We start from the raw sequence: 27165 nt of genomic DNA on the forward strand, positions 1-27165 counted from the left end.
AGCTGAACTAGCTCAGTTTGGGATTGCTCCATAAATATCGATAAATTCATTTTATTTTTTTGGTAATATCGACGCATTGGCGCAATGCATCGTTAGTAATATTTTTTTCAAAATTTAAATTGTAATTCGCACTGGAATATCGAATTAAAATTGTAAAATTTATTATAATAATATTGTAATATTAAACAAATTGTGCTTACGATTCAAAAATGAACAACTGTTGGCAGCACTTATTCATAAAGTTGGCAACGCTTACATTTTGCTTATTGCGTTGGCAACGCATACTCATTCAGTTGGCAGCTCGTTGTAATTCAGTTGGCAACGCAACTTATCGTTGGCTACGCTAACAAACCGTTAAGTGGCGCCAAATTTGAAATAATATTTATCTGTTGAGTTTTAACATGTCTCTTGGAAGTAGCAAACATAGCCACAACCCTTTTCTGACAAGACGCAGACACAGCATGCTAACAAACGACACCCAGCGGGGTCAATGGCAAACGTGTCGACTGCTTGCTGTGCGCTAAGCGATTAATTACCAAACTTGTAAGCACACACACACACACACTCGTATTAATATAATACAGTTGACATTTATGGCATATCTTGTTAACTTTTGTTGTGCTTGTTGTTTTTGTGAAAATGCCCATGTGTATTAGGCTAATGAGTTTACAGTTATTTATTGCTGCGTTTCCTTAAGCAGTAAAAACTTAAAGCTAAAATCTTAAATTTTAAATACAAAAAATCTGTTGAGCACACACAAATAGCGTATAAGGTTTGAAAAGAAAAACCTTATGCAAAATCAAAACGAAATTCGTTGCTGGACAGCTTAGCCGCAGGACTACTGCGTGGGAGGAGGAGGCGGCAGGGTGGGGGGAGGGGGCCTGTTATGGGCACATGTGTGCGCTCTTATGCGCTGCCGCAGTTCTCTCTACCCCCTTCACACACACACACACACACACACAACAGTCAACAAACAATCCCTCCTTCCTCTTGGCCAAAAATTACGCATGCTTTGCACTAGACGTTCCTTATGCTCCTGTAGTGTCCGCTCTTTGATGGGCGTTACCGTTACGAAGGGAGGGGCAGGTGGAGTGGGGCTTAAAATGTGCGAAAGCATAAGCCTAAGCTTTTTTATCGTCTCGACCAGGAGGCCAGCCAAGCTTCAGCTGTGGGTAAAAAGTGAAAGTGGTCCAAGCACACACACACACGCACACGCACGCACACACACTCTAACAGAATTTCCTAACGCATCTGTGCGTGTGTGTGTGTGAGTGCGTGTGTATAGTTGAAAGTTTCAATATTGGCATAGGATTCGGGGGAGTGGTTTAAGGGGCGTTTGACTGGCACTGAAGCCCTAGGGCAGCTCCGAGCCTCTGTGGTGTCGCACAGTGGTCCTTTTGATCATTTTTGTTGAAATAAATTTTAGCCCTTTTTATAATAATTACATATTTTGTACAATTTTTTTTTTGTATTTTATTATCTATAAATGTTATTGCTTGTTTTTGAAATAGTAATTAAATTAATTTTTATTAAATTCATTAAATTGGATTCTCTAAAAAGTTGAACATTTATTTTATAGGCTTAAAATATCAATGAAAGTAGGAAAACAATTGAAATAAATTAAATTATTTTTGTGTTTAAAATAAAAACCAAGATTCGAGCCAAGACTTTAAGTTCATGAGCTACTGAATCCTTCTAAATTGTAGGTAAAAAAAAAAGGATTTGGATAATTAAAGTTTTTCTCATGTTTTATAGTAAATGTTGTAAACAAAATTTTAGAAATTTTTTTGTTTAAGTTTTAAATAAAAGTAATTTTAATATTTTTCGGTACTGAAAGGACCACTGTGGGTTGGTCTGTTTGCCAACTGGCCAAAAACGCCAACAGCGACATCACATAGTACATAGCACACAGACACACGTACACACTCGCATGCATATGTAAATTGTATTTGTATATGTATACATATACATATGTATAGTACATTATTCATGCACACAAGCACACACATTGGCATTTTTAGCTATAGCTTTGAAAAATGCGTTTTATTTAAACGGAAACAGAGTTCCTGGACGTTGTGTCAGGAACATGACAGTAGTGTGTGCGTGTGAGTGTGTGTGTCTGTCATGTATTGTTGTTATTGTTGTGTGGGCGGGGATTGGTGGGGAGCAACATTGAGCGGCTTTCAAGGTCCTGTGTATGAGTATAGATATATTTATATATTTAATCTATGAAAAATTTACATATACTATTGTATTGGATCAATATGGGATTTCTGTTGTTGGTGTTGTTGTTGTTGCTGTGCGCTGCAAAGCAAGTTAAGCATAAATCATTTTTTTGAGCCATGGTCATTTGTGTGGTCAATTGGTCAAGAGAAATGTAAAGGATGCTAAGGGATTAGGCATTGTAAAATGTCCTATGAAAATGTCATGAATGCGCTGCAGATTTGAGTTATGTGGAGAGTAGAGAAAAAACTAAAGTGTAGACTTATGAAGAGTTCATTGAAAATTAAATTTAGCATTCTATTTAAAAGAATATTTAGTATTAAGATGTTTAGGCAGATGTGGACTTGTATGAATTGGTTTGGAATTGTGTAGAATTTATAAAATACATGATAATCTGTTTAGATACCAACAAAAAAAATGGTGTAGAATATAAAAAAGTATAAAAATAGGTGGAGAGTTGTGTGCTGTAGCTTAAAGCAGTGATAATTTGTGGAGAATAGTGTAGAACAGTGCAGAGTTAAATATAGTAGAGTAAAATACAGCAGTGTAGAGAAGAGTAGAGTGGAGTAGAATTGTGTAGAGTAGATTATAGTAGTTTGAAGTATACTAGAGAAAAAAAAGTAGGGCACACCAGTGTAGAGTAGAGTTGTGTAGAGTTAATGCTTAAGGGCCCCCGTTTATAAAGAGTATTTGCATTGTCTGCTATGCCAATTTCAATTCATACAAATTCATCGCCTTTTGTAATCTAGTTCTAGTAGTTTTCACACACATACCTACCCACTCACACATGTACACACTCATATACATATACCAATTGTGACACACACACACACACACACAAATTACTTGCACAATGAAAAGTTATGTGATTATGTGTCGAATACAGGGAATGAGGTGGAGGAATGAAGGGGGGCGGGGGTGTTGAGAAGGGGGTGTTCAGCTTTTTGCCTCGGGTTAAATGGGCGTGGGCGTGAATGGCCCAGGGCCAGGACCAGGAGGGACCAGGCTCGTCTCCGTCTCCGTCTCCATCTCCATCTTCATCTCATTGAAGGGGCATCGCAATCGTGCAAAAAACTTCTCTCTGGGGCATCTTCTGTAAGTTGTGACTTTGCCTCTTATATGCAAAAATTGTTCATTCCTTGTTTGCTTATATGTGTGTATGTGTGTGTGTGTGTGACTGTGTGCATGTGTGAGTGCGTGGGCAAGTGTAAGTGTAAGCTGCTTTTAGGGGCTGCTTACAGCGTAAAGCGCTTTAAAAGGTTTTCCAATTCAGTAAAAACAGCTGGGAAGGGGGAAGAAACAACAACAACAAAAACAAGGGATATAACAGCAGCAAACATGTGCCTAACAAAAAAATAAAGCCTCCGGCAAGCAGTTCAATTAGCTTGCGTTCTAATCCGTATAACAGTTGCTGAGAGAGCAAGAGAGCGGAAAAGCGGAACAGAGCGCAAAAGTTCAAACTATGAACCAGTGCTGCCAATTAATTATTTTTTCTAATATTTTACTATTAATTTATTTAAATATATATTTAAATTTAAAATCTTTCATGATTATTTTTATTTAATTTAAATTTAATATTGATTTGCCCAAATATATTTTTTAATATATGGTCTGTATTTTTTATTGAGGCATTGCCTTTATTTAGCAATTTCTTAAATTTTCAAAAGTTTTTTTTTAATTAATTGATGATGGTCGCTAAAAATTAGTATTCTTTATCAAAAAAATTTAAATACAAAATCTATTTGGAGGACAAAAGATGATTGAAATTACTCTCTGTATAGAAATCGGTTAAGTTTTAATAAAGTTATGAGTGTTCAAAGTTTTTGAAAACATGTCAAGTGGTTAGTCTGCACATTTAAGTATTACAATAGAAGCACAAACTTTTCTTTTTGTTTTGTGTGCATTTTAGCGTAGCTTTATTTTTTTTTTTTAGCATAATCATATTGTAAATTTCCTACCTTTTATTTAGTTTTCCAAATCTAGCCTGTTTTAAGGATCAGCACTGTTATGGACTGTTGTCAGCCACTTGGCTACTGTGCTCTCTCTCTCTCTCTCTTGCACTCTCTTCTTTTTGTTCATTTTCTAATCCCTCTTCACATGCATTTCAGTTCTCTTGACCAACCTCAATTTTTATTAGCTTTCCATTTCGACTGAGAATGCAATCAACAACAACTTTCAATCAATGTGGATACACACACACACACACACACACATTGATAGCTACAGCTGAAGCAAAGAATAGACAATCAAAGAACATGAACATTGAACAGTCTTTCCATTTTTGTCTTCCTTTTTCTTTGATTTGTTTTCTTTTTTACCTGCCTGTCCCTTAACGCATTATTTTTCTTGATTTTCCACTGGATTAAATGCAGGAAGGTGTGCACTGAAATATTTTCTATTCCTTCGCTTCTTCTACTAGTTTTGCTTTTTCTATTTTGAACAACAATTTTCGATTTTCATTGTTCGTGTGTGTGAGAGAGAGATAGAGAGAGAGAGAGGCAAAGTACTCATTAACTTGGCATGCAATAATAAATTACAACAATTTGACACAGGAGACGGGTAGGGGGAACAGTTAGGACAGTGGGACAAACTGGTAAACGAAACGAAATAAAATTCATATTCTTCATATTGCATAATCGATCATTGTGCTGCAGTGATGCCAACTATTCGAAAAAAAACCAAAAACAATTTTTTTTTCATTTATAAGTCTTTACTTTTTTTCTAGTTAAAGAATTAAAAAAATTAAAAGTATGGGGGGAATATAGAAAAAATAGTTGTTTATTTTGCTGGTCTTTATATATGTACATACACATATTATTATATGTTTTTAAATTGATTTATTTTTGGCTTGCTGAATGATCTATAGACTGCTTGAAGTATTGTTAAACAAATTGATTAGAAAATAAAACTAAATTGGAGACTTGAAAATTTGAATTAATGAACGCAAATCGAACCATTTTTTCCACTGTGCACTGTGCTCTCTTTCTCTCTCTCTCGCTCGCTCTGTCTATAAGGGATTGCATTGACTGCATGCATGTTTGCGTGTGTGCGTGTGTGTATGAGTGTGTGCAACCTGTTTCAACGATTTTCACTGCGTTTCGCTTTTGTCTCTATCTTTTGTCCTGTCTTCCTTAGCCGATAGCCGCCTACTTTTTCAATTTCAGTCTGTGTTTTCATTTTCTTTCCTTTTGCCGTGCAGGAAACTCAAATCTGAAAAATTGCCGCCGTCGTCGTTGTTGTCGTCGTTGCCGCCACCGACGCCGACGCCGCTGTCGCTGTCGTTGTCGTTGTCGCCAGCGCTGCCGCCACCACCTGTAGATTTGAACATTTTGCTGTTGCTGCATTCGAAATGATGTACGGCGCCTTTTAATTGGACACGGTCTGTCTGCGTGATTGCGCCTCGGCTTAGCTCGGTTTGACTCGACTCGGCCTTTTGCTTCTGCCGTTTTGCCCTTGTTGCTTGTCTTGCTCTTTGACCCCCTCCCGTGTCACACAAGTGCCTGGGGAGTGAGTGCTTTGAGTGCAAGTGCGAGTGTATGACTGACATTTATGCACTTGCCTCATTAAAATCAGAACTTCAAGTTCAACATCATCATCATCATTATTATCTGCAGCACTTGTATCATTACCTTTTTCATTAATACTTCCATTTAATCCTATTCATTATTTCCAAATGGTATTATCAATAGACATTGCATCTAGAACTCACTCCGATATGTATCTTATAGTTTATCGTTCTGAAATTAAAATTTTCAATTCTTTACTTTACTTACTTTCATTTACACATTTACGTATTTAAAACATAACTGTTCAATTACCTTTTACGAATCAAATGGCAATTACTCAGTATTAAAACTAGAAAATAAGCCTGAAATATCAGATTCGACTAAAAAGAAAACTTGTAGAGTTCGAATGATCAAAATATTTGTTGGGAGTGAATTGAAAAACCATACTTCAACAAGAGTTTTCGTACTCAGTTTAAGATAATACAAAATCACTGAGCTTTTCAACCTTTTAACGATGGAATTAATCCTGGAATTCTGTAAAAAAACTTGTAAAAAGCCACAAAAACGTAATACACAAAATTTTAAGAGAAAGCTTCTTTAAATATATGTCTTATAAAAATAACTCCTTAAATCCCCCGAATAAAAAGCAAAGTCTTATATTTTGTAGTTTACATTGTTTTATGCTTTATTTCGGCTCAAAAAAAATCGGTTCTCTTTTTTTGTGATTTTTAATATATATTTTTTTGTTTTAAATTTTTTTTAAATTTCTTTTTTTTAATATTAAATGTTGACAATTGGGTTGTTGCTTTCTATGTCTTTCGCGTGCTGTTTCTCATTTTTGTTGTTGTCTTGTTTCTTATTGTGCACTGCATAATATCGTATATACCATATGTATATGTTACATATATGCCTGTTTTTAATGTACTTTCTTATCGGGCTTTAATTTCGTTTCGATTCATTTCATTTTATTTTTTACTTTTCGTTTTTTTTTTTTATCAAATATGTATTTATGTACATATAATAGTTTTGTATTGAACTGTTTATCGCGGAATATTATAAATTCAAGTTGTTGCTGTTTTGTTGCTGAGAATTCGTTGCCACCATTTGTGGCATGTTGTTTACTACACATTACCAAATACTTGAAAATACATTTATATAGTTTTGGAAGAAAATTGTTATACATATGAAAAATGACAATTTCATAATCATTTGCTTTTGTTTATCGTGCACTTTTCCATTTCTGTTACTACAAAAAAATCTATCGAATTATAGATGTTTATGCTGTGTTCATATTCGGTTGGATTTCACTTTTCGATTATGTAAAAATGTACAACATACAGTCACACACATACTCACACACTCACACATTCACACAAACACACACACACATAAATTACGCCGACTAGAAGCTGAAATCGGAATCTAAATTCGAGTTGCCCTTAGCCAGGTGTTTTTTATTTGAGAGGTACACGGTTCCTTGTTCATTGTTACTGTAATTATTGTTAATTGTTGTTCCTGTTGTTGTGTTGTGTAGTTGTTGTAATTGTATTCTCAAAATAATGCATTTTAATCTATGCAGAAAATGCTTTTAATGGAGTTTTCTTGCTCATTGTATAGATACACTAACTGAACTGGGTTTTTCTGCTCATTTGACCGATTATAGCATATAATTCTCATCGAATTTCAAGGGTAATATTTATAGCTTCGGTTAATCCGAAGATAATTTTGACTTCTTCATAATTCTTAATTTCACTTGGTGCTTTGAAAATTGATTTAGGTTTCATTTGTGTAGCTTATGTTCTTTCTTTTTCCTTCAATTGTTGTTTGTTATTTTTTTTTTTCATTTTTAAATATATTCATGTATATATATATATATAATTATGATTTGTTTTGATAATAATTAATTGCTAAAATTTAACATGTAGTTGCTACATAATTTAAATATGTTTCGCTTTCAATTCGGAAAATAATCTAAACAAAATTCGCCTGCTTTGAGTATTGCTTCTTCGAGTTCCGAAAAAAAAAAACACTTCAAAATATAGTTTGCTCTAATCGAGTGTGCTCGACCAGCAGATACCCTGTAGTCGGTTTGAAAATACTTTGAACTTAGATTTTCTCCGGTAATATTTGACCTGCAGGTCAATGCTTCTTCATTCCCTGTTAAGCTATAATATGGAAGAAATGTGTCTGTCTACTAACGAATCTGTTCAACTCAGAGAATTTTTAGTGTAGAAGCAGAGATCGGACAGTTATCATACTCAACTAGTATAGCTACAGGGTATAAGAAGAAAACCAAAAAAAAAAAAATATCGCTTAAAACATTTCAGATTTGTTTATTTAAAATTTATTAATAATTTTTAATTAGTTTTCGTTGTTGAAATAGATGCACAACTACAACTGCTACATTTAAGAATTGATAAACATTTTTTCTTTTGCCTTTTCTTTAGGTCTAGGGAAATGGGACAGGGTGTCAAGAGGGGGAGGAACCACGCCCAATGACACGCCCCGTTGTCATATGTGTGCAACAATTTGTGTTTGGCCAAAATGTGTTTTATTTTTGTTTCTTATAATAAATAATCAAATTTAAACTGATGACAACTTATGGGCGGGACGGGGGCGGGTGCTAAGTAAATTGTTAATGTATATAATATATATATATAATGTTTATATATATATAGTTTTATGTGTATTTCTTGTATATATAAACAATTAAATTTAATGTACATTTAATTTAACTTTTTTGTTTGTTTGCAATTCGTATAAATTGTTATTTGTTTTAGTTTTACGTATAATTAGTTGCCATTCGTGAGAGATATATATATATATATACTATATAAATGTATATATGTATACTATATACTATATAGTTGATATAGGTATATGCTTGACATTGTTTTGCATTATTTGTTTCCATTCAGATTCAGATTTTGTTTTGTCATTTATCAGTTTTCATTATTGTTAACGAGGTAGTTGCTTGAGCTGCAGTTGATTTACTGTTATTTTCTTTCTCCTTCTCTCTTTCTAGAAGTGTTTATTCTTCCATCTTTGCTGAGGTAATCGTCATACTTGTTTTTGCTTACATATTATAGTTTCTAAACATACATAAAAAAAAAATTATTGTATATATCTTTTAATTGTAATATATTCTTCGATTTATCCGTTTTTTCGTTTTCCACTTCCATTTCCACTTCCATTATCATTTTCTCTTTTATTTTCTTTGTATTGCACAGTTTAAAAACATTTTGAAATGAAATTGAACTAAAATTATTGCCATTTCTGCTGTTGTTTTTGTTAACCTTTGCTATTTACGCTTAATTATTGTATTAACTTGCTCAAAAAATGATATGCACTATGTTGATATAGGTCTTTATATAGTTTGTTTGTTTTCGTTAATAAAATTAATTAGTTAATAAAAAAAAAACACATACACATACACATTAAATATGTACATTGCATTTCTAGCTATTATTCTCTTATGTATGTGACAATTATGGTTAGTACATATTAGCTTAGCACTGTTTTAGTACATCTACGGTTGGTACATTCATAGTTATTCCTGATATTGCTGTTGTACTCAATATTTGTATTAATTTGCATACATGTACTAAATTTAGTACACACTTTAGATCATTTAGCACATTTTTAGTAATGACTGGAATATCAATTATGCTCAGGTCCATACACATATATCTAGTGTTTTACATGGACTAAATTTTAGTACACAGTTTAGTACACGTAGTTTAAGTACATACATAGTGCTGTTGTGCTGAACTAAATACATATTTTCTATACGTTTTCAACATGGACTAAATTAAGTACACGTTTTAGTACGTTAACTACGTTAAGTACACACATACATATTTGTAATCGATAGTTTGAAACATGTACTAAATTTAGCACGCCTTCAGTTATGATTTATGTACTAAATATATTTCAGAACAGTTGGTTTTAATAAAAATTATTGAATTTATTTTTCGGTTCTAGAATGCGTGCTAAATGTAGTTATAAGTTTTAAGCACATGTTTTTTTTTAAATAGTCAATATTGAATGCAGTGCATTGTGACTGTACTAAATTTAGTACATGTACTAATTGTGCTGCTTATACATAAAATTGTTGCAACTTAAAAACAAAACATTGATGCCAATTTGAGTGGAAAAATCAAATTTCCTGGCACATTTAACACACATACGTTTAAGGGGTAGATTGGGGAGAGGGATATGCTATATATAATATATTTCGGGAAATGGGGAATGATTGTTTAGTTAAAACTATTCGATACATACGTTAATTAGATAGTTGGTATAATTATAATAGATTCGCCCGCGGTACGTGTCCGAAATATTCAATTCAATTTAAATTTTGAGCCGTTTTTGGGCATTGTAATTCCTGTTCTGGATGTTGTGTTGGTTATGGTTTTGATGTTGGTATTGGTATTGACGCTTCGTTGTTGACCAGGCGGCGTTGTTGTTGCGGCTCGCTGCAATGTGGCAGAGAATGAGAGCGGGGAAGAGAAGAATGGAAAGAGAGAAAAAAAAGCGAGATTAATGCAAATGTTTTGCCAGTAATTATCAAACATTGCCCAGAGTTGCCCGCTAATTAGTCAATGTCCAAATGGGAGGGGAGGATCTCCAATGTCGTTGTCGATGTCGATGTCGTTTCTCAGAGTTTCTCAGAGTCGCGGTTCGAAGTTCTCAGTTCTCAGCGCAGCTGGCGCAGGCGAATGTAAAAATTTTGTTGTACACAAAAGAAATACAATAAATAAATCTTTAATCCAATTATAGCTCATTATGCTCATATGCACACACACATACCATTATTGTGTGTGTATGTGTGCATTAGAATTATTAGCTTAGGCTAAGGCAAACGCCATAATCTGATATCTATAAGATGTCTTTCTCTTCAGTTTCAGCGTAATTCTTATAATTCCTATAATTCTCATCTATGTTGTTGCTCTTGTTGTTCTTGTTGTTGTTGCCTGTCTCGTTTCTTACTCGATACGCTGCTGATGGCCCACAATCTAAGCTACAACAAGAACAACAACAACAACAACAACATTTATAAGAAATGAAGCAACAAACATCGGCGATACGCCTTTTTTTTCTTCAGTTTTATTTTTCTAATTTCGGTTTGCCGCATCTTCGGTGGCTGTCCAGTATGTATGTGTGTGTGTGTGTGTGTGTGTGTCACGCCATACACTGCACGAAAAAAATAGAAATTAGCTTCTGATTAGGTTACATGTCATTAAAATTACTTAGCACTGTTAAAAACTAACAAATATTATTCCAAATTATCTAAAAGCCGATTAATATTGTGCATAAGTTTCAAGAAAAATCAATAGTTAATGATAATTAAGAATAATTATTAAGAATTAAATAAAATACTTAAAAAAAAAATACTTATGGATCTTTGATATGGACAACTCAGTGTATTTTTGTGTTGCTTGACTCATTTAAATAAAAAAAACTCAGGTTTAAAGAATAAATAATTTTCTGCAATCCTAACATGAAATTCGATTTTCTTTAGAGTAGTCAAAAACAATTAGTATTACGTTACACATATTAACATATTTATCATAGTAATAATTTCAAAAGTATCACATATTTTGCACAGTGCATTTAAGATCACTCAAACGGCAGCCTCCGTGATAATGAAGTACAATCACAGTCATGGCAAGGGTTTCACTTTAACTCTCAACGACATGACGCATGCGCTGCGACTACAGTGAACACTTGTTACAGTTGATATGCTCCACTGGCTGCATTGTAGGGTATACAACTGTCAATAGCTTTAACAATGAGTGACAAGCACGACACGCTTCAATGCAGTTGACTCGCGTCGTCATTATCATCATCAACATTATCATCATCCTGGCAGACTTTAATATGTACCCCCCACCCCCACTTTCTTTCTTTCCCCCCTGCAATCCATCTGGACAACGCCTCGCATAGCGTGTGAAATTATGAAATTATTGAATTTAATTTATTTTTCTATTATTATAATACGTATTTTTCTATTTAGTCGAAATTCTACGAATTATATCGAAATCTGTTGCTAACTTTTAAATTTTCTAATTTGACTTCAAAATTGGATTTTTTATTTTTTTTTTGGCTTCTTTCGTGTTACATTTAGCTTCTTGTAGCCCTGGGGTCGCTCCCCATTTGTACGCAGCTGTTGCTGTTGTTGTTGTTGCTGTTGTTGTTGCTGCTTCATTTAATCTGCAGCGCATCAGCAATTAGCGGAAACTCGTCATAAAAAACAAGCAGCGCACAGCACAAAATCGGATAAAGCGCCGACAGCAACAACAATAACTACAAAACTTTAGCCTAAACTTTTTTTTCGTATTCTTTTTTTTTTCTTTTATTTTTTGGTTTTTTTTGTTTTTTTTTTTTATATTTATTTTCAACTCGTTTCGCTTGCCTCTCGGCTCTAAGATTTATTTCGCTTTACTTTATGTTGTTGTTGTTGTTGCTTTTCTTGTGATTGTGAGACAAAAATTTCTGTTGAATTGGAATTAGGACACACATGAAATAATAACAACAAAACAAGCAAAATGTAGCAACAATTTCTGGACAACAACAGCAGCAGCAACAAATGCTGTTGCTGTTGCTGTGGCGCAGCTGTGCGCCATTTGACGCTCCTTCTTAGCAACACACGCAACACACATACCTTGCTATATTTAAACATATATATTTTTATAGTGATACATATACTACGTGTATATATGTATGTGTGTGCATGTATAAAGCCACAAGCCTTGCCAGCCTTTATGCTTTTATTTTATATATTTTTTGTTGTTGTAAATTTGTGGCTTGCTTGTGCTTCACATTGAGAGGAAGCGACTGAGGCCAAGTTCGTTGCCTAAGTCTTTTGTTTTTGTCCAGCTGTTAACGCGTGCGACAGAGACGGCTATAGTGCCAGGCGATTGGATTTGCATTTTTGTGGGTGGCAAATAATTAATAATTATTTAATACACACACACACACACACACACACACACACACACACACACACACATGCTTATACTGCTGTGTGCTTACGTAATAAGGCAGTGGGAATGAGTGCAGTCTTTTTTTTTTTTTTTTGGCATTTTTAGCCACGCCCTAACAAATTATACTTATTCTGATCCGACTGAGATCAATGGTTGCGCCTGCGCTTGCAATTAACATCATGTTAGCTCCGAATCGCAGCACAATGCTTTAACAAGCTAACTTAACCTCACATCATCTACAATCTACATATGATTTTATCAATGGAAAGAAAATTTAAAATCCTTTAATAAACTGCCGTTTATCGTTTAAAAAAAACATTTAAGAGACGTCATAGTGCAATCTATTAAATTTGCTAAATTTTAGAAAAATACTTTTAAACTTCAGATATTACAGCATAACATTTTTAAATTTGTTGTAGGCACATATATCCTTGTAATAATATTTTAGGTGTTTAAATCTCTCTTTAACATATATTAAATGTTGTTCTATTTAAGAAAGATTCGATAACTTGATATTTAAGAATAAAGTTTGTTTTAACATTAAATTGATTCAGTATGAAAAGATGCTTTCTTATCAATTTATAAATATAAAAAATAGAGATTAGATATCATTAAATAAATTTCAGACCCCTTTGGAATTCGAAATTTGTGATAACAAAAATGATTGCTGTTCAGTTTTGCTAAAATCAACCAGGTTTTTCGATATCATAAAGACAAAGAGTAGAGTCGAATTTGGAATAAGTTTGATTATCTCCAAATGCCTGAATTAAAACTAGAGTTTAAATTATTGTTATATTGAAACAAATATGGTTTTATGCTGAAGAAAGCATAGCGCATATGTATCTATTAAAAACATAGATATTGAACACATCTAGTAAAATCTTTCCACATGATAATTTCTATCTATGAAAGAAATAAGATACTTAGATACAATTTGGGTTTGTATGACATCTTAGTCGCAAAATAGACGGACAAATATTGCTATAATTTTGTGTCTCAGTGAGGTATCTATAACTGGGCAATTAAATACTTTTCAGTAGTAAAATCTAATTATCCCCATTAGGAATCAAATAAAAGATTCATGCTTATAACTGAAATTATTTTGCAATAGCAATCACAATTAAGGAATACAGCAAAAAGGTATGAGAACCGAGATTGAAGAGAGAAAGAGCGAGAGGGAGGTAGGGTGAGAGAGAAAGACAGAGAGAGAGAGAGTGAAAGAACGAGGAAGAGGAGACAACTTGAACAGGCGTTGGCAGATGCTCAAGATACAAAACTCAAGATTTTGTTGTTGTTGTTACTGATGATGATAATGATGATGATGATGACGATGATGATGCAGCATGGCGGCCATGCTACTGCGGTTGTTATAGCTCTTACTGTTGTTGTCGCTTCGATTGTTGTTGTTGCTGGCATTGAAATTGGAAAAGACGAAAAAAAAAAAAAAAAGAATCAAAAATATCTAACGCTATTTCGGGGGTTGATTTTTCTAGCGCGGCAAACATAAGCGAGATTTTCTCAAAAAGCCAACCTCAAAAAAGGTTAAGACTGTATAAGTGTGAGTTTATGTGTGCGTGTGTGTGTGTGTGTGTGTATCTACATTTAATAGACAACACAATATCAGCATCAGGATGCTGTCAAATGTTTGGTAATTAAAAGACAAAAAAGGCAAAAGAAAATGAACAGTTTTCAGTGGAAAATGTTAGCCAAGAGTTGACAGCAGCGGTGAGGGGTTGAGCTCGTAGGGGGGTGTGGGGTAGTAGGGGTGTGTTTGGCCCATTTTAGCATTTGACATCAGCAACATTTTTCAGCCTAATTTGATTGAGTTTTTGTGTTCAATGTCAAATGAGTTGCAGCCCAAAAATGTACAGCTTTTGCTTTTGTTGTTGTTTGTATTCCCCCTTTTTTTTTTAAAAGCTAATTTAGCATAATGTGTGACTCAACATGGGTTAATCAAATAGACAGTCAGCTGTCAAGGAGTTGGGAAAAATTAACAAAAATAAATGTATGCCTTAATTTGAGAGATACTTTTAAGATTGCGTAACAAAAAGAAAAAAAAGTATGTTGCTCTATATCTGTCTAGTTCTATGAAAATGTATGATAATGATAGTGGCAAATAGCGCAGAAAAGAACAGTTAGGTCACCATTAAAAAAATATGGGGGAGGTTCAACAAGCGCCAAAAAATATATAAAAAACAAATCAAACAACAACAGCAGCAATGTAAAAAAAGAGGAATAAAATAAAAAGGAAGCTAAAACCAAGAGAACAGAGAGATAGAGGGGGGGTGTTAGCTATAACTACAACAGAATACGAATAAAATGCGAGAGAAACTAAGGGAAACTGCGAAATTGAGAAACTGGCAACTGGGGCAGCGATCCTGCCAAACCATTTGCACATCCATCATAAAAGAAACTGCCAAAAATAAAAAAAAAATGAGAAGAATATAAACTAAAAGCATAAAAGCAACGAAGATATAACAAGAAGAAAAAAAACTGAAAAACAGATGAGGCGGCTGTTTGGCTGTTCTATGAGAATGTATGCCACAGATATTTGCACACACAGATACAAAGATACAAGATACAAAAGCGAAAGACAAAAGCCTGACACAGGGCTGAGCTATTGTGTGTGTGTGTGCACAGTTCACAGTTTTTGGCTCACAAATTCTTCTCAGTCTCAGTCTCATCTTCTTCTTCTTCTTATGCTTTTCCATTTGTATTTCTCGGTTTCTTCATATTTTTCTCTCCTTTTTGACTGCGTTTTTGGTATGGAAAGGAGCAGCAGATACAGATACGGATACAGATACATAGTCAGGCTGTTTTTGTGGTATATATGTATGTATATATATATATACATAAGCGGCCAGGCGGCAGCAACAACTATGAATCATGGTAACTCGGCTAATGTTGTTGTTGCAACAACAACAACAACACACACACAAGTAGAAGACGAACGAAACAGCATGGAACAAAAAATCATGAAAAAGGCAACAAGGATTACGCACACAAGCATAAACACACACACGTAAAAGAATGAAAGAGAGTAATGTGTGTGTGTGTGTCTACTGTCTTCATGGTATCTACAAGATACACACACATGTACGTGGAGAGTAAGCAAACAATACAAAGGTACACAATTTCTACCTGGGCAGCGACGTCGCCGTCGTCGTCGTCGTCGTCGATCGAAATCTCTGCCTTGCCGAAAAATTAAAATTACAGATGGTTGTTGCCGTTGTTGTTGTTGTTGTTGTTCTTCTTCTTCTTCTCCTTGCTAGTGTTGTTCGTGTTGCCGTTGTTATTGTTGTTGCTGTTGTTGCTGGATGAGCATATGTACAGGAAACCAGTTTTATGTTCAACAAACAAACCGCGTAAGAAAAACGCACAGCGAGAACAAACGCGGCAGCAACAACAACAACAACAGCAACAACAGCAACAGCAACAACAGCAACAACAACACCAACATTCAGCCAAAGGGCAGAAGCAGCGTCAGCAGCAAGTAGAAATTCACAGATACAGATACACTGAACGAAATACGATCTAAGCTAAGATTATCAATGCAATTCATAGTTTACTAGTCTACTTTATTATAAAATTGAGATTTACTGGCACAAATCGAATATCATGAAATGCCGTCTTACAGGCCAATAAAAAAACGAATATCTCTTTTGTCTACAAATTTTAGTCTTCTTGCTCTTGCCGTTTGGACTTCTTAATAATGGTCAGTGAGACAGTCTAGATTATATATATATAGTTATCATATGTTATAGTTATCATATGCATAAGTCTAAGTTCCTATCAATGCCAGAAGCTATAATAAAATCCTACATTATCCAGGCATCTTTTAACAGGCTCTTTGAAGACTCGAAAAATTCTTTAAAGGCTCGAAAGACTGTCTACAAATTACAAATTCTATGCTAATAAAAAATGTTCCGTTTCTATTGTCTGAAATACTTGTTTTTATAAACATGACAAATTTTAGAGAAAAATACTATGATCAAAAAGTGTTCTTATAATCCAGATGATTTATTCTATTCTTAAGAACTTTAGGTTATCCTTGCATTTTTTTATTAAAAAAATGTCTTAAAAAAATATGAAGCTACAACTAAGAATTTTGTTCTAAAAAATGCTTCGCGGAGCATTAGTTTTTTTTATAAGTGTATTATAACTATTTCAAAGCAAAAATCATGTCATTAGAAATTTGCAAAAACGATATAAGTTTTTGTTTCACTTCTCGTTCGAATTCTTATTTATTTGAATACAACGTTTTATGATTTTCTCGCAGTGTACAAACGACAAAGACAATAACGACAAAGACGTTGTATGTTATGATGACATAGCCAAGAGACGACGCTGTTGTTGCTGTTGCTGCTGCTGCGTCGTCGTCTGCGCATGCGCGCAACTTCAACGTCTTTTTGTTCTTGGTTGTTTGCGTTTGCGTATCTTTGAGATACACTCGCTGCGGCTGCGGCTGCCTCTTGCTGTGGCGCGCACTTTTCGTTCGTTTCGTGTACAATTTTGTTTGCTTCTTCTTCTACATTGTCTTTGCTGACAGCGTCAGATGTGTGTATGTGTGTGTGTGTGTGTGTGTGTGTGTGTGTATACACATCTTTTTTGGCTATTTACTGCTGTTCCTGCACACAGATACATACGGACCTGGGGCAGAACATGTGTGCGTGTTATGTTGCTTTGCTTTGTTGATGTCTTTGGCATTTGCCAGATACATCTACAAGCACAGATACAAATATATTTTGCTTTTGCTTATGATTTGTTAGTATTATTGTTGTTGCTGTTACTGTTGCTGGGCACTTAAGTGTCGCCATAATGTGCTGAACCAGCGATTTACTATTAATATCTACTAATTTGATTTAATCGATCAAGATACAAAATATAAAAGAATCTTAATCCTATGACTATTATGAACTGTCTTACAGTCTTAATATCCTGTTGTTTTCATCCGCAGCAGCATCTACAGATACATAAGTATCTCAAGCTTTAGTCAGGTAACTTTAAGTCACTTTCAGCAACTTATTATCGTTATATGTGAATCCAAAAATACAATTCTAGTTATAAATATATCAATCAGTTTCAAAAGTATCTCAATATAAACCATATTTCAATTAGCAAACTGTGCTCATCTTAATATTTGCACACAAATTATTACTACTTATAGATACAAAAGTATCTGAAGCCTATAGCTACCGAAAGTCTAACTCAATCAGCTGCAAAAGTATCTGTATCTATTCTACAACAAATTGTGGCAACATTTTGATCATAACATCCTGTCAGTCAGTTTAAAAATTAAAAGATATATTATCTTTTTCTATGCGAAACTGAAGCGGAGTGCGCAGAAAACGGAACCGCAACAGAACTTGCTATTGCTTTATGCTTATGAAGATACATGAATACATACTCATATGCACATATGTATGTATCTATAAGGCAGATGTATGTACATACATAACGTCGCTGTCTTTCTTTGCGTTGCTTAAATTCGCCTGCCTCTTGTCGCCGAGTTTCTCAACTCTCGAGAGTTGCGCTTAAGACAACAACACAGCGAAAACCAAAACCAAAACTAAAAAAAAATAATAATAATAAAAGAAAGAAAAAATGAAAACGAAAAGAAGAAATATATTTAAACACACGCACGTAATTTCTCTGAAACTAGCAACAACAACTTTACACATAAATTTCAACAAAAATAATTAACAAAATTAACGAGAAATCAACGCGATTGCAGAAACAAAACGAACTCTGTATGCGCTTTAAACAGAATTCTAGTCTTCACTATATTGTATCTTGAAGATATCGCATTACAAACGGTCGGAAATCCATTTTTTTTTTTTTTCAATCTATTATAATTCAGCTAGCTATCTCACATTGATTAAGTTACGAATTTGACTTTAATATTTTCCAATATTTTCCTTCAAAAAAAACTGAAAAAAATAATAAGTCAAATGAACAAAATTAAATAAAATCATAATAGTTTTTTTTTGGTTTGAAACATTTTCAATAATTTATTTTTGCGTTTTTTTTAATATTTGTGTTTCCCTGCTATTTTTTCGGCTTTTTTAGTGTCTTTGTTTTGTTGTCATGTATATTGTTCAGTTATCGTTTGGATATATATATATATAGTTAAAAATTTGTTGCGCTAGTTACACAAAAAAATAATTATTCATAAAAATTATCAATTTATATCTAGGGAGCTAAAACTATATCGATATATATATATATATATATATATATTTTTGTATGGGGAGACAAAAAAATAGTTTAACAAATTGGAGTACAAAATAATAAAAACATAAAGCTAATGGCGAATTATACGAAAGGTTGTCAATTTGTTTTTGATTTGAGTATTTCCAAAGTTGTAATTTTAATTATAAAATATAATATATATAAATTTTTTTATTGTATATTTGAAAAAAAAAGTGCATACAAAATAAAGGAAACTAAAGTTAAATAATTACAGTTGGCTTAAGTGTTTACTTATAGTTTTGCATAAATTAAAAACTAAACATAATAAATATAATAATATGTATAAAATCATAATCATGTATATTAATATATATAAAAATGTATTATATATAGAAATATACATGGTATAATAATAATTGTAAAATATCCCTGATTTTTGCGTTCGTTTTTGTGTTTTGTTGCTGGACAATTTGGCGTTTTGTAGGCTAGGGTAATATCTATATATAAACTATATATCAATTGGCATTGCGTTGCTGTTTGTTTTATCTTTTGTTTTTTTTTTTTAGTTAGTTTACATAATTATTTATATGGCATTTGTTTACATGGTTTTTTCATAGAAACAACAACAACAAACAAAGTTAAACAAATTATACAAAAAAATTAAAATTTAAAATTAAAACAAAAGTCAACTTAAATGTGCTAATTGTTTTTCAGCTATTTGTGATTTTTGCCCTGATTGTATGTGTGTGTATGTGTTTGTGACTGTGTGTGTATATGTTTGTGTGTTTTAAGCGTTTCCTTTCTTTATCATATTTCTTTGCTTTTCCTACTTTCTTTCATTCTTTCATTTTGCTTTGTGCTGAGGTATGCGCGGCCCTTACAAAAATTACAATTACAATTACAAAAAAAAAAAAAAACAAACAAAAAAATTGTCAATTTGATTACAAATTAAAAATAATACAAAATTAATTAAAATTATTATTAATTTTATAATTACAATTAAATTACATTTAATTTAAATTAAATTAAATTTGCTGCTACAACAATTAGGAATTTCGAACGAATAAAAAAAATTAGATTACTTTCAATAGTTTTCGGTTTTTTTGTTAAATATGGCAAAACATTTTTGTTTAATTACAGCTGTGCTGAGTGGGCGTGTCTTCAAAGGCGGCACGCTTTGTGTCTCAAAAACATTTACAACATAAAAGAAATAATAATAACGTTTTAAAACAACAATTTATTGCATGCAGCGCAATAAAAATGCGTTTTCTTTAATTACAAAAATTGATAAAAAATTACGAACATTGAAGCAAAAAAAAAGGCGCAAGATGCAACTGAGGATCTTTGTGCCCCTTTTTTGAGGGAGGTAGAGGGGAAAAGGGGGCCCAAAACAAAGCGTTTTGCGGCTTTGAAGACACAATACACTGCAGCCTAGAGCTGTACTCAAGTTCATATCACCTAGCCCCATAGAATCCCTATCACCTACAATTTCCCCTCCCAATTTAATACATTTCAATATCCTTTTCAATAATGTGAAATTCCTCTGTAAATTCCTCCTCATACTCATGCTTAATCTCAACAAATTCGTTTTTAATCAAATGATGATCACTGCTGAGCAACAGTTGCTGGCGTTGTGATTGCTGTTGCTGATGCTGCTGTTGCTGCTGTTCATCATCTTCGTCATCTTCATCATCGTCTAGCAAACTATCATCGTCAGCTGCCACCGTGTCGTGTTTGAGAGCTGACAAAACGCTGGCTGCCTTTGCATTTGCCAAACTAAATGCAGTCTTAATGCCAGCAGCAATTGTTGCTGTTGCTGTTGCAGTTGCTGCATTGGCTGCTGCTGCTGCATTGGCTGCTGCGGCGGCAGCGGCTGCTGCTGCTGCCTTTTTGCCAACAACACGTGGACGATTGTGTGTCTCGAGATGTTTGCGCAAATGATCCTTGCGACAGAAACCCTTTTCACAAATATCGCACATGTGTTGCTTCAATCCCGTGTGGATTGCCTCAACGTGTCGCCTCAAATCGGTCTTGTGATGGAATTGCTTGGGGCAGAGTTCACATTTATGTGGCTTGTCCTGTGTACGATGTCGCCCCAAATGCGTGGTATACACATCCTCGCTCTGGAAACGCTTGCCACACTTTTGGCAGCGATATGGATACTCACCCGAATGGAAGCTCTTGTTGTGCTGAGTTAGGTAGCAATTTTTGGTGAACTCCTTGTCGCATTCCAAGCACTTGATGCGTCCCGATGGCAACGTTGTGGAATGTGGCGATGTGGATCCAACGCTGCTATAACGGCGTCGCTTACTCGGCGGCTGTTGGGCCGCAGTTGTTGTGGATGTTGCTGCTGTTGCTGCGGCAGCGCGTCGCTTTTTCGGCAACACGGCAACAGTTTGTTGTTGCAATTGCTGTTGCTGTTCGAGTTCAAGTTGTTGCTGTTGTTGTTGTTGCAGCTGCTGCTGCAACTCGAGTTGTTGCTGCTCAAGTTGCTGTTGCTGCAACTGATATTGCTCCAGTTCATAGTCCTGCTGCTGGTGCTGATGCTGCTGTTGTGCCATAAGTGTTGCCATGTCCAATTCCAATGCTGGCGTTGCACGTGAACTGCTCACTGTGGGCGAATATGGTGTGGGCGTGGCAAGCAGCGTTAATGTTGTTGTTGCCGGCAACGTGTGTTGCTGCTGCTGCTGCTGTTGCTGCTGCTGATGATGATGATGATGCTGCTGCTGTGCCTCCTGCGCATGCTGTGCATGCAACGCCGTTGTCAACGTATGCACCGGCGGTAAATCACCCTCTTGTGGCGAACGTTGTGCTGCCACCGAGTACGGCGACAATGGGGCATATGGGGCAAACAATGAGGCTGGCATTAGTTGCAAGATCTGTCCATCGCTAGTGTATGCCGTATCGTAGCCATCATTACCAATAATAGTGTGATAGCTCATTGTGTGCTCCAGCAATGGCGGCAGTTGCTGGTAGCATGGCAGGGTGTTGCTGATGTTGTTGCTGCTGCTGCTGCTGTTGGTGGAGTTGTTGCTGTTGCTGCTGCTGGTGATGTTGCTGCTGTTGTTGCTGTTGCTGCTGCTGCTGCTGGTGATGATGTGCGGCGGCAGCGGCGGCTGCTGCAGCTGCAGCGGCAGCAGCTGCGGCGCTGTGGTGCTGCTGGTGATGGTGGTGATGTGCGGCTGCTGCTGCGGCAGCGGCAGCGGCTGCGGCGTTGGTGTGCGGCTGTTGTTGTTGTTGATGATGTTGCTGCTGCTGCTGTTGTTGCTGTTGGTGATGTTGCTGCTGCTGGGTGTATTGCTGCTGTTGCTGGCTATACTGTGATTGCTGTTGTCCACTGCTGCTGCCGCCAGCAACAGTTGGTGCTGCTGCGGCGACAGCTGCTGTTGCTCCAGATAATGTTGCACCTGTTGCACCGGCAACTGCTGCTGCTGCGGCTGTTGCATAGTGGTGCATTCCATGTCCATATTGGTGTGCGTGTGCGTGTGCGTGAGCGTGTGCAATGTGTGGTGGTGGTGCGTGTGGAGCGTGTGGTTGATGCTGGTGGTGGGGTTGGTGGTGATGGTGGTGGTAATAGCCGGCTGCTGCTGCTGCTGCAGCGGCGTGCTGATGTTGCTGCTGCACTGCAGCATATTGCTGTGCGGCTGCTGCTGTTGCTGCATATCCAAAGCCAGCATGTTGTAGTCCATTGCCATAGGCGGCAGCAGCGCTGCCATAGGCGGCGGCGGCAACAGCGGCGCTGGCGGAGGGGTGCGTGAGAAATCCATTGGCGGCGGCAGCGGCAACAGCTGTTGCTGCTGTTGGTGCTGCTGGTAAATAGTAAGGGGCGAGTTGCTGTTGCTGTGCATGCTGCTGTTGCTGCTGTTGTTGCTGTTGCTGTGATATGGGCGTGACGATAGCAGATAGCTGACCTGTTGCTGCTGCTGCTGCTGTTGCTCCTGGTGATGTGCTGCTGCTGCCAGCAATACGTGTTGCTGCTGCTGCTGCTGCTCCTCCAGTTGCTGCAATTCCTGCTCCTCCACTTCCAGCTCCAACTGCTGCTGCTGTTGCTGCTGTTCCATTGCTGAGTTGTTGCTGTCCTCCATTTGTTCGCTCTTTATAGCTATGACTTGTTGCTGTTGTTGCTGTTGTTGTGTTGTTGTTGTTGTGGGTGTGGTGGCTGTTGTTGTTGTTGTGGGTGTTGTGGCTGTTGTGGGTGTTGTTGTTCGTGTGTTGTTGGTGGTTGTTTTGTTCAGCAGGCCCCTCATTTGGGAGGACGGCATTTGTGTGATGTTGTTGTTGTTGATTGGGGCGGAGGGACCTGCTAGCCCGTTTGGGTGACCGTTCAAAGCGGTTGTTGTCGAGTTGTTGTTGTTGTTGCTGCTGCTGCTGCTGCTATGATTGCTGCTGCCGTTGTTGTTGGCATGCTGTGGCGACGCATTTGTTGTCGATTGCACTTGTTGCTGCTGCTGCTGCTGCTGCATGTTGTAGCCATGATAGTGACCATGAGCATGCCCATTTGTGGCATAACCATTTGTGGCAAGCAGATGTTGCTGCTGCTGTGCTGTGGTGGGTGACGGCGATGCTGAATATTGCGACATGGCGGCTCCCACCGACGCACCACCACCGCAACCACCACCACCACCATAATCGGGCGGACTTCTTGGCGGCTCTGGTGGCGCCACTGGTGTCGTCTCTTGTGCTGCTGCTGCTGCCGCGGCGGCGGCTGCTGCTGCTGCTGCGGCTGCCGCATTGCCACGACGACTTGTCTTCGTCACCGGATCTCGCGACGGATGATGATGCGCCGAGATGGGCAATGTGGCAGGATCGGGTTGGCCACTCGACTTGACCGCATTCTTGTGCAACGTGGTGTTGTAGTGTCGCTTCAAGTGCCCCGAGCTGGTGAACCACTTGTTGCACGCGGTGCAATTGTAGGTCTTGGGGCGACGTGCCTCATTCGATTTCCATGTTGCCGCCTTGGCGGTCAAACTGTTCGCCGGCAACACGGAACTTGAGCTCGGTGGCTCAAAGCCGCGATAGGGAGAAGGTGTTGCACCACCAGCAACACCTGCACCTGCAACACTGCCATTATCCTGACTCGTGCCCGTTGTGGTGCTGGGAAATTCGGCTGGACTTGTGGCCATTTGTGCGGCACTTGCCACAACCTCGGCTGCCGTGGGATCAAACGACTTATCCACATAATGTTGCGAGTCGGCGTATTCCGATTTAATCATGGCATATTCCTGTTTATAAGCTGATTGCTTCGGCGGGGAATGCGTGTGGGAATACGGTGAGTACGGGGACTTATCCATCAATGCATGCGGATGCGGATGTGCATGCGGATGCGCGTGCGGATGTGCGTGTTGCATGTACGGTGGCAATCCCTCGCTAGATGGCAGCAACTGTGGTTGCTCCCAACTGTGCAATGCACGTTGTTGCATCGACTGCATCGAGTGCAACGGATCCGGTGGCAAGTGTCCTGCCTCAAGTTGTTGCTGCTGCTGTTGTTGTTGTTGCTGCTGCAACATTTGCTGATGATACACCATCTTTTGGGAGTCCAAGTCAAGCAATTCACCACTGGCTGCTGCTGCCACAGCGGCGGCAACAGTTGCTGTTGGCGTCGGCAGCGGCATCTCCTCCTTGATGTACGGCGAACTCGCATAGCCGCTGCTGCCGTACGGCGACTCTCCATGCACATTGGCAATATGTTCCTGCAACTCGGATTCGTTGGCCTTGACGATGCCACATTTCTTGCAGTACAACTTGCAACCACCTGGCGAACTTGGTGTCTGTTGTTGCAAGTGCGATGACGTTGATGTTGGACTGCTGCTGCTGACAACACGCGGACTCATTGCTGCCGCCGCTGCTGCGGCTGCTGTTGATGTGCTTACCGCAACAGCTGTTGCTGCCGCTGACTCCTCAACAGCGGCAACGGCTGCTGCTGCTGCAGCTGAGGCAACGGGCAACACTGATGTCGGTTGCTGCAAGTACGGATGATAACGCACACCCGAGGCTTTACTGTAGTCACCATAGGCATTGCCATAGTCTGTGGCGCCCTGTTGTTGTTGTTGCTGCTGCTGCTGTTGTTGCTGATAGAATTGCTCGTAGCTGTTGATGTAGCTGCTGGCAGCATAACTCTGTTGTTGTTGCATGTCGCTGGCATAGAGACTGCCATAAAGTTGCTGTTGTTGCTGCTGCTGTTGTTGTTGCTGCTGTTGCTGCTGTGCACTTGTGGCATACATGTGATGTGTTGCATACGGTTGATGCGTAATGCCAGCAGCCTGTTGCTGTTGTTGCTGCTGTGCATCGGCCGACATGAGCGACTGTTGCTGTTGTGCTTGCTGCTGTTGCTGTTGTTGTGTTGGTTGCGGTGTGCCCGGCTGATTATCACTGGAATCGGCGGCCGCACTTATTGTTGCATTCGCATTTGGTGTTGCCGGCGCTGAACCGGATCCAGAACCAGCAGCAGCAACTGTTGCTGCTGTCGCTGCTGATGCTGTTGTCGCTGCTGCTGCTGCTGTTGCTGCATCAGCTCCATCATCTCCACCTGCGCCACCCCCAGCAGCACCAGCACCCCCACCACTGTCTGTGGCACTGCTGCTGCTGCTCGAGGCAAGCGCCTCTGCCGCATGCAGTGGCGGCATTTCACTTTTCATGCTCGCCATATAACGTCACATAAGTCGTTGACGTTTGCGTCTGCGTCGGCGTCGGCGTCACGCTGCTGCTCATGTGGCCTCTCTTTAATTGTGTTTGCTGCTCTTAGTTTTGTTGTTCTGCTTCTTGTTGCTGTTGCTCTTGTTGCTGTTGCTTTGGCGCGCAGTTTTTGTTGCTACTGCTGCAGCTGCTGCTGTTTCTGTTTTCTCAACTACTGCTTCTTTCTCTCCTTTCACTGCTTGATTTTTTGTTTTTGTTGCTGATTCGTTGGCTGCTTTGCCCGCTCGTTTTGTTGTTGTATTTGGTTTTACTTTGTTTTTCGTATTTGTACTGCAAATATATTAACGCATTTTTATTAATTTATATTTCAAATGCAATTTATTGTTTTTTCATTTACACACACTCACACACAGAGACTGTTCTTTTTAAATTTTTTTTGTTTTTAGCTAACGGTGCTTCTCTCTTTTTGATCTCATTGTTTTTGCATGCACTGCTTCGCTCTCTGTCTCTCTTTTCTTCTTAGTTCAAAATTGCACACAGAGAGAATTAAAAAAAAAACGTGCAGCATTCGTTCTCTTCTTTTTAGTTGCACTGATCGTAGCAAAAAAAAAATACAAATATTGCAAAACAGTGCTGTTATGCAGCTGTTAATGCTGCTGAGCTGCTTTCATAGTTTTGCATACACACACACACACACACACACAGATAATCGCAGAAAAAAAAGATCAATTAATGTATAGCATAATTATGATGATGCTCATTATGATAATGATCTATCAATGTTTCATTCGATCATTATTATTTGTATTGTTGTTGTTTCTTTTGCTTACTTCTCTGCGCCTTCGCTTTGTGCAGTTTTATATTTTTTGCGGCTCCTCTGCTTCTTCTTCTTCACACGAACACAAAACAACTGAAGAATAATAACATAAAAAAAAATACCGAAACGAGGAACTTGAAGAACTGTGGATTTTATTTGTTTGTTTTAACTTTGCTTTTTTGAATTTCGAATTTTGATTTTGCAAAAGCGAAATAATTTCGTTTCGCTTTCGCCTGCTGTTCGCCGGTAAGTTTTTCGACCGTTTCCTTTTCCTTCTCTCTTCGCTTCTTTACATTTCTTTATTGGTTACATTACATTTTTGTTTAACACCAAGATCACTTTTTTTTTTTTTAGTCGTTTTGGGTTTAAGAACAGAAAAAAAAAATGTTTACGAACACAATAGAAAACAATACAAAACGCGTTAATTATAGTTAAAACTTTAAGTGTTTTTTTTTTCTTTTTGTTTGTTTTAGTCCGAAAATGTTTTTGGGATTTTTTTGTTTGCCGAAAATGTTGCCAAAAATTTGTTGTTGATTTTAGCCGTATGTTGTTGTTGTTTTTTTTTATACAAAGAAAATTAAACAAAAAAGGGCGCTAAAAGCTAAAATAGCCGCTCCACTCCGTTCGCACGCTTCGTCGCTTATTCGCTCGTGTCCTTCTTTCTGCTACGGCGTTCCAAATACAAATGACGGAACGGAATTGTGTTTCCAAATACAAATGACCGACGTGCATGCGGCATTCTGGCAGCGAAAGCAGCAGCAGCGACAGCAGTGGCAGCGACAGCGGCAGCGCGGGCAGCAGCAGC

The 27165-nt window shown here is 37.5% G+C and overlaps 1 protein-coding gene across 1 annotated transcript; it reads right to left on the reverse strand.

The window, feature by feature from the left end:
• Positions 1 to 20119: 20119 nt before the first annotated feature.
• Positions 20120 to 26739, reverse strand: LOC117785711 (AF4/FMR2 family member lilli). The gene is made up of 3 exons (XM_034623910.1): positions 26374 to 26739; positions 22198 to 25873; positions 20120 to 21954 (listed from the first exon to the last, which is right to left on the reverse strand). The coding sequence occupies exons 2-3, from the start codon at positions 25552 to 25554 to the stop codon at positions 20413 to 20415; spliced, it is 4899 nt and encodes a 1632-aa protein (XP_034479801.1). The 5' UTR covers positions 25555 to 25873; positions 26374 to 26739; the 3' UTR covers positions 20120 to 20412.
• Positions 26740 to 27165: the final 426 nt, after the last annotated feature.

This window comes from Drosophila innubila, chromosome X, assembly GCF_004354385.1.
Source record: "Drosophila innubila isolate TH190305 chromosome X, UK_Dinn_1.0, whole genome shotgun sequence".
Classification (NCBI taxonomy): Eukaryota; Metazoa; Arthropoda; class Insecta; order Diptera; family Drosophilidae; genus Drosophila; species Drosophila innubila.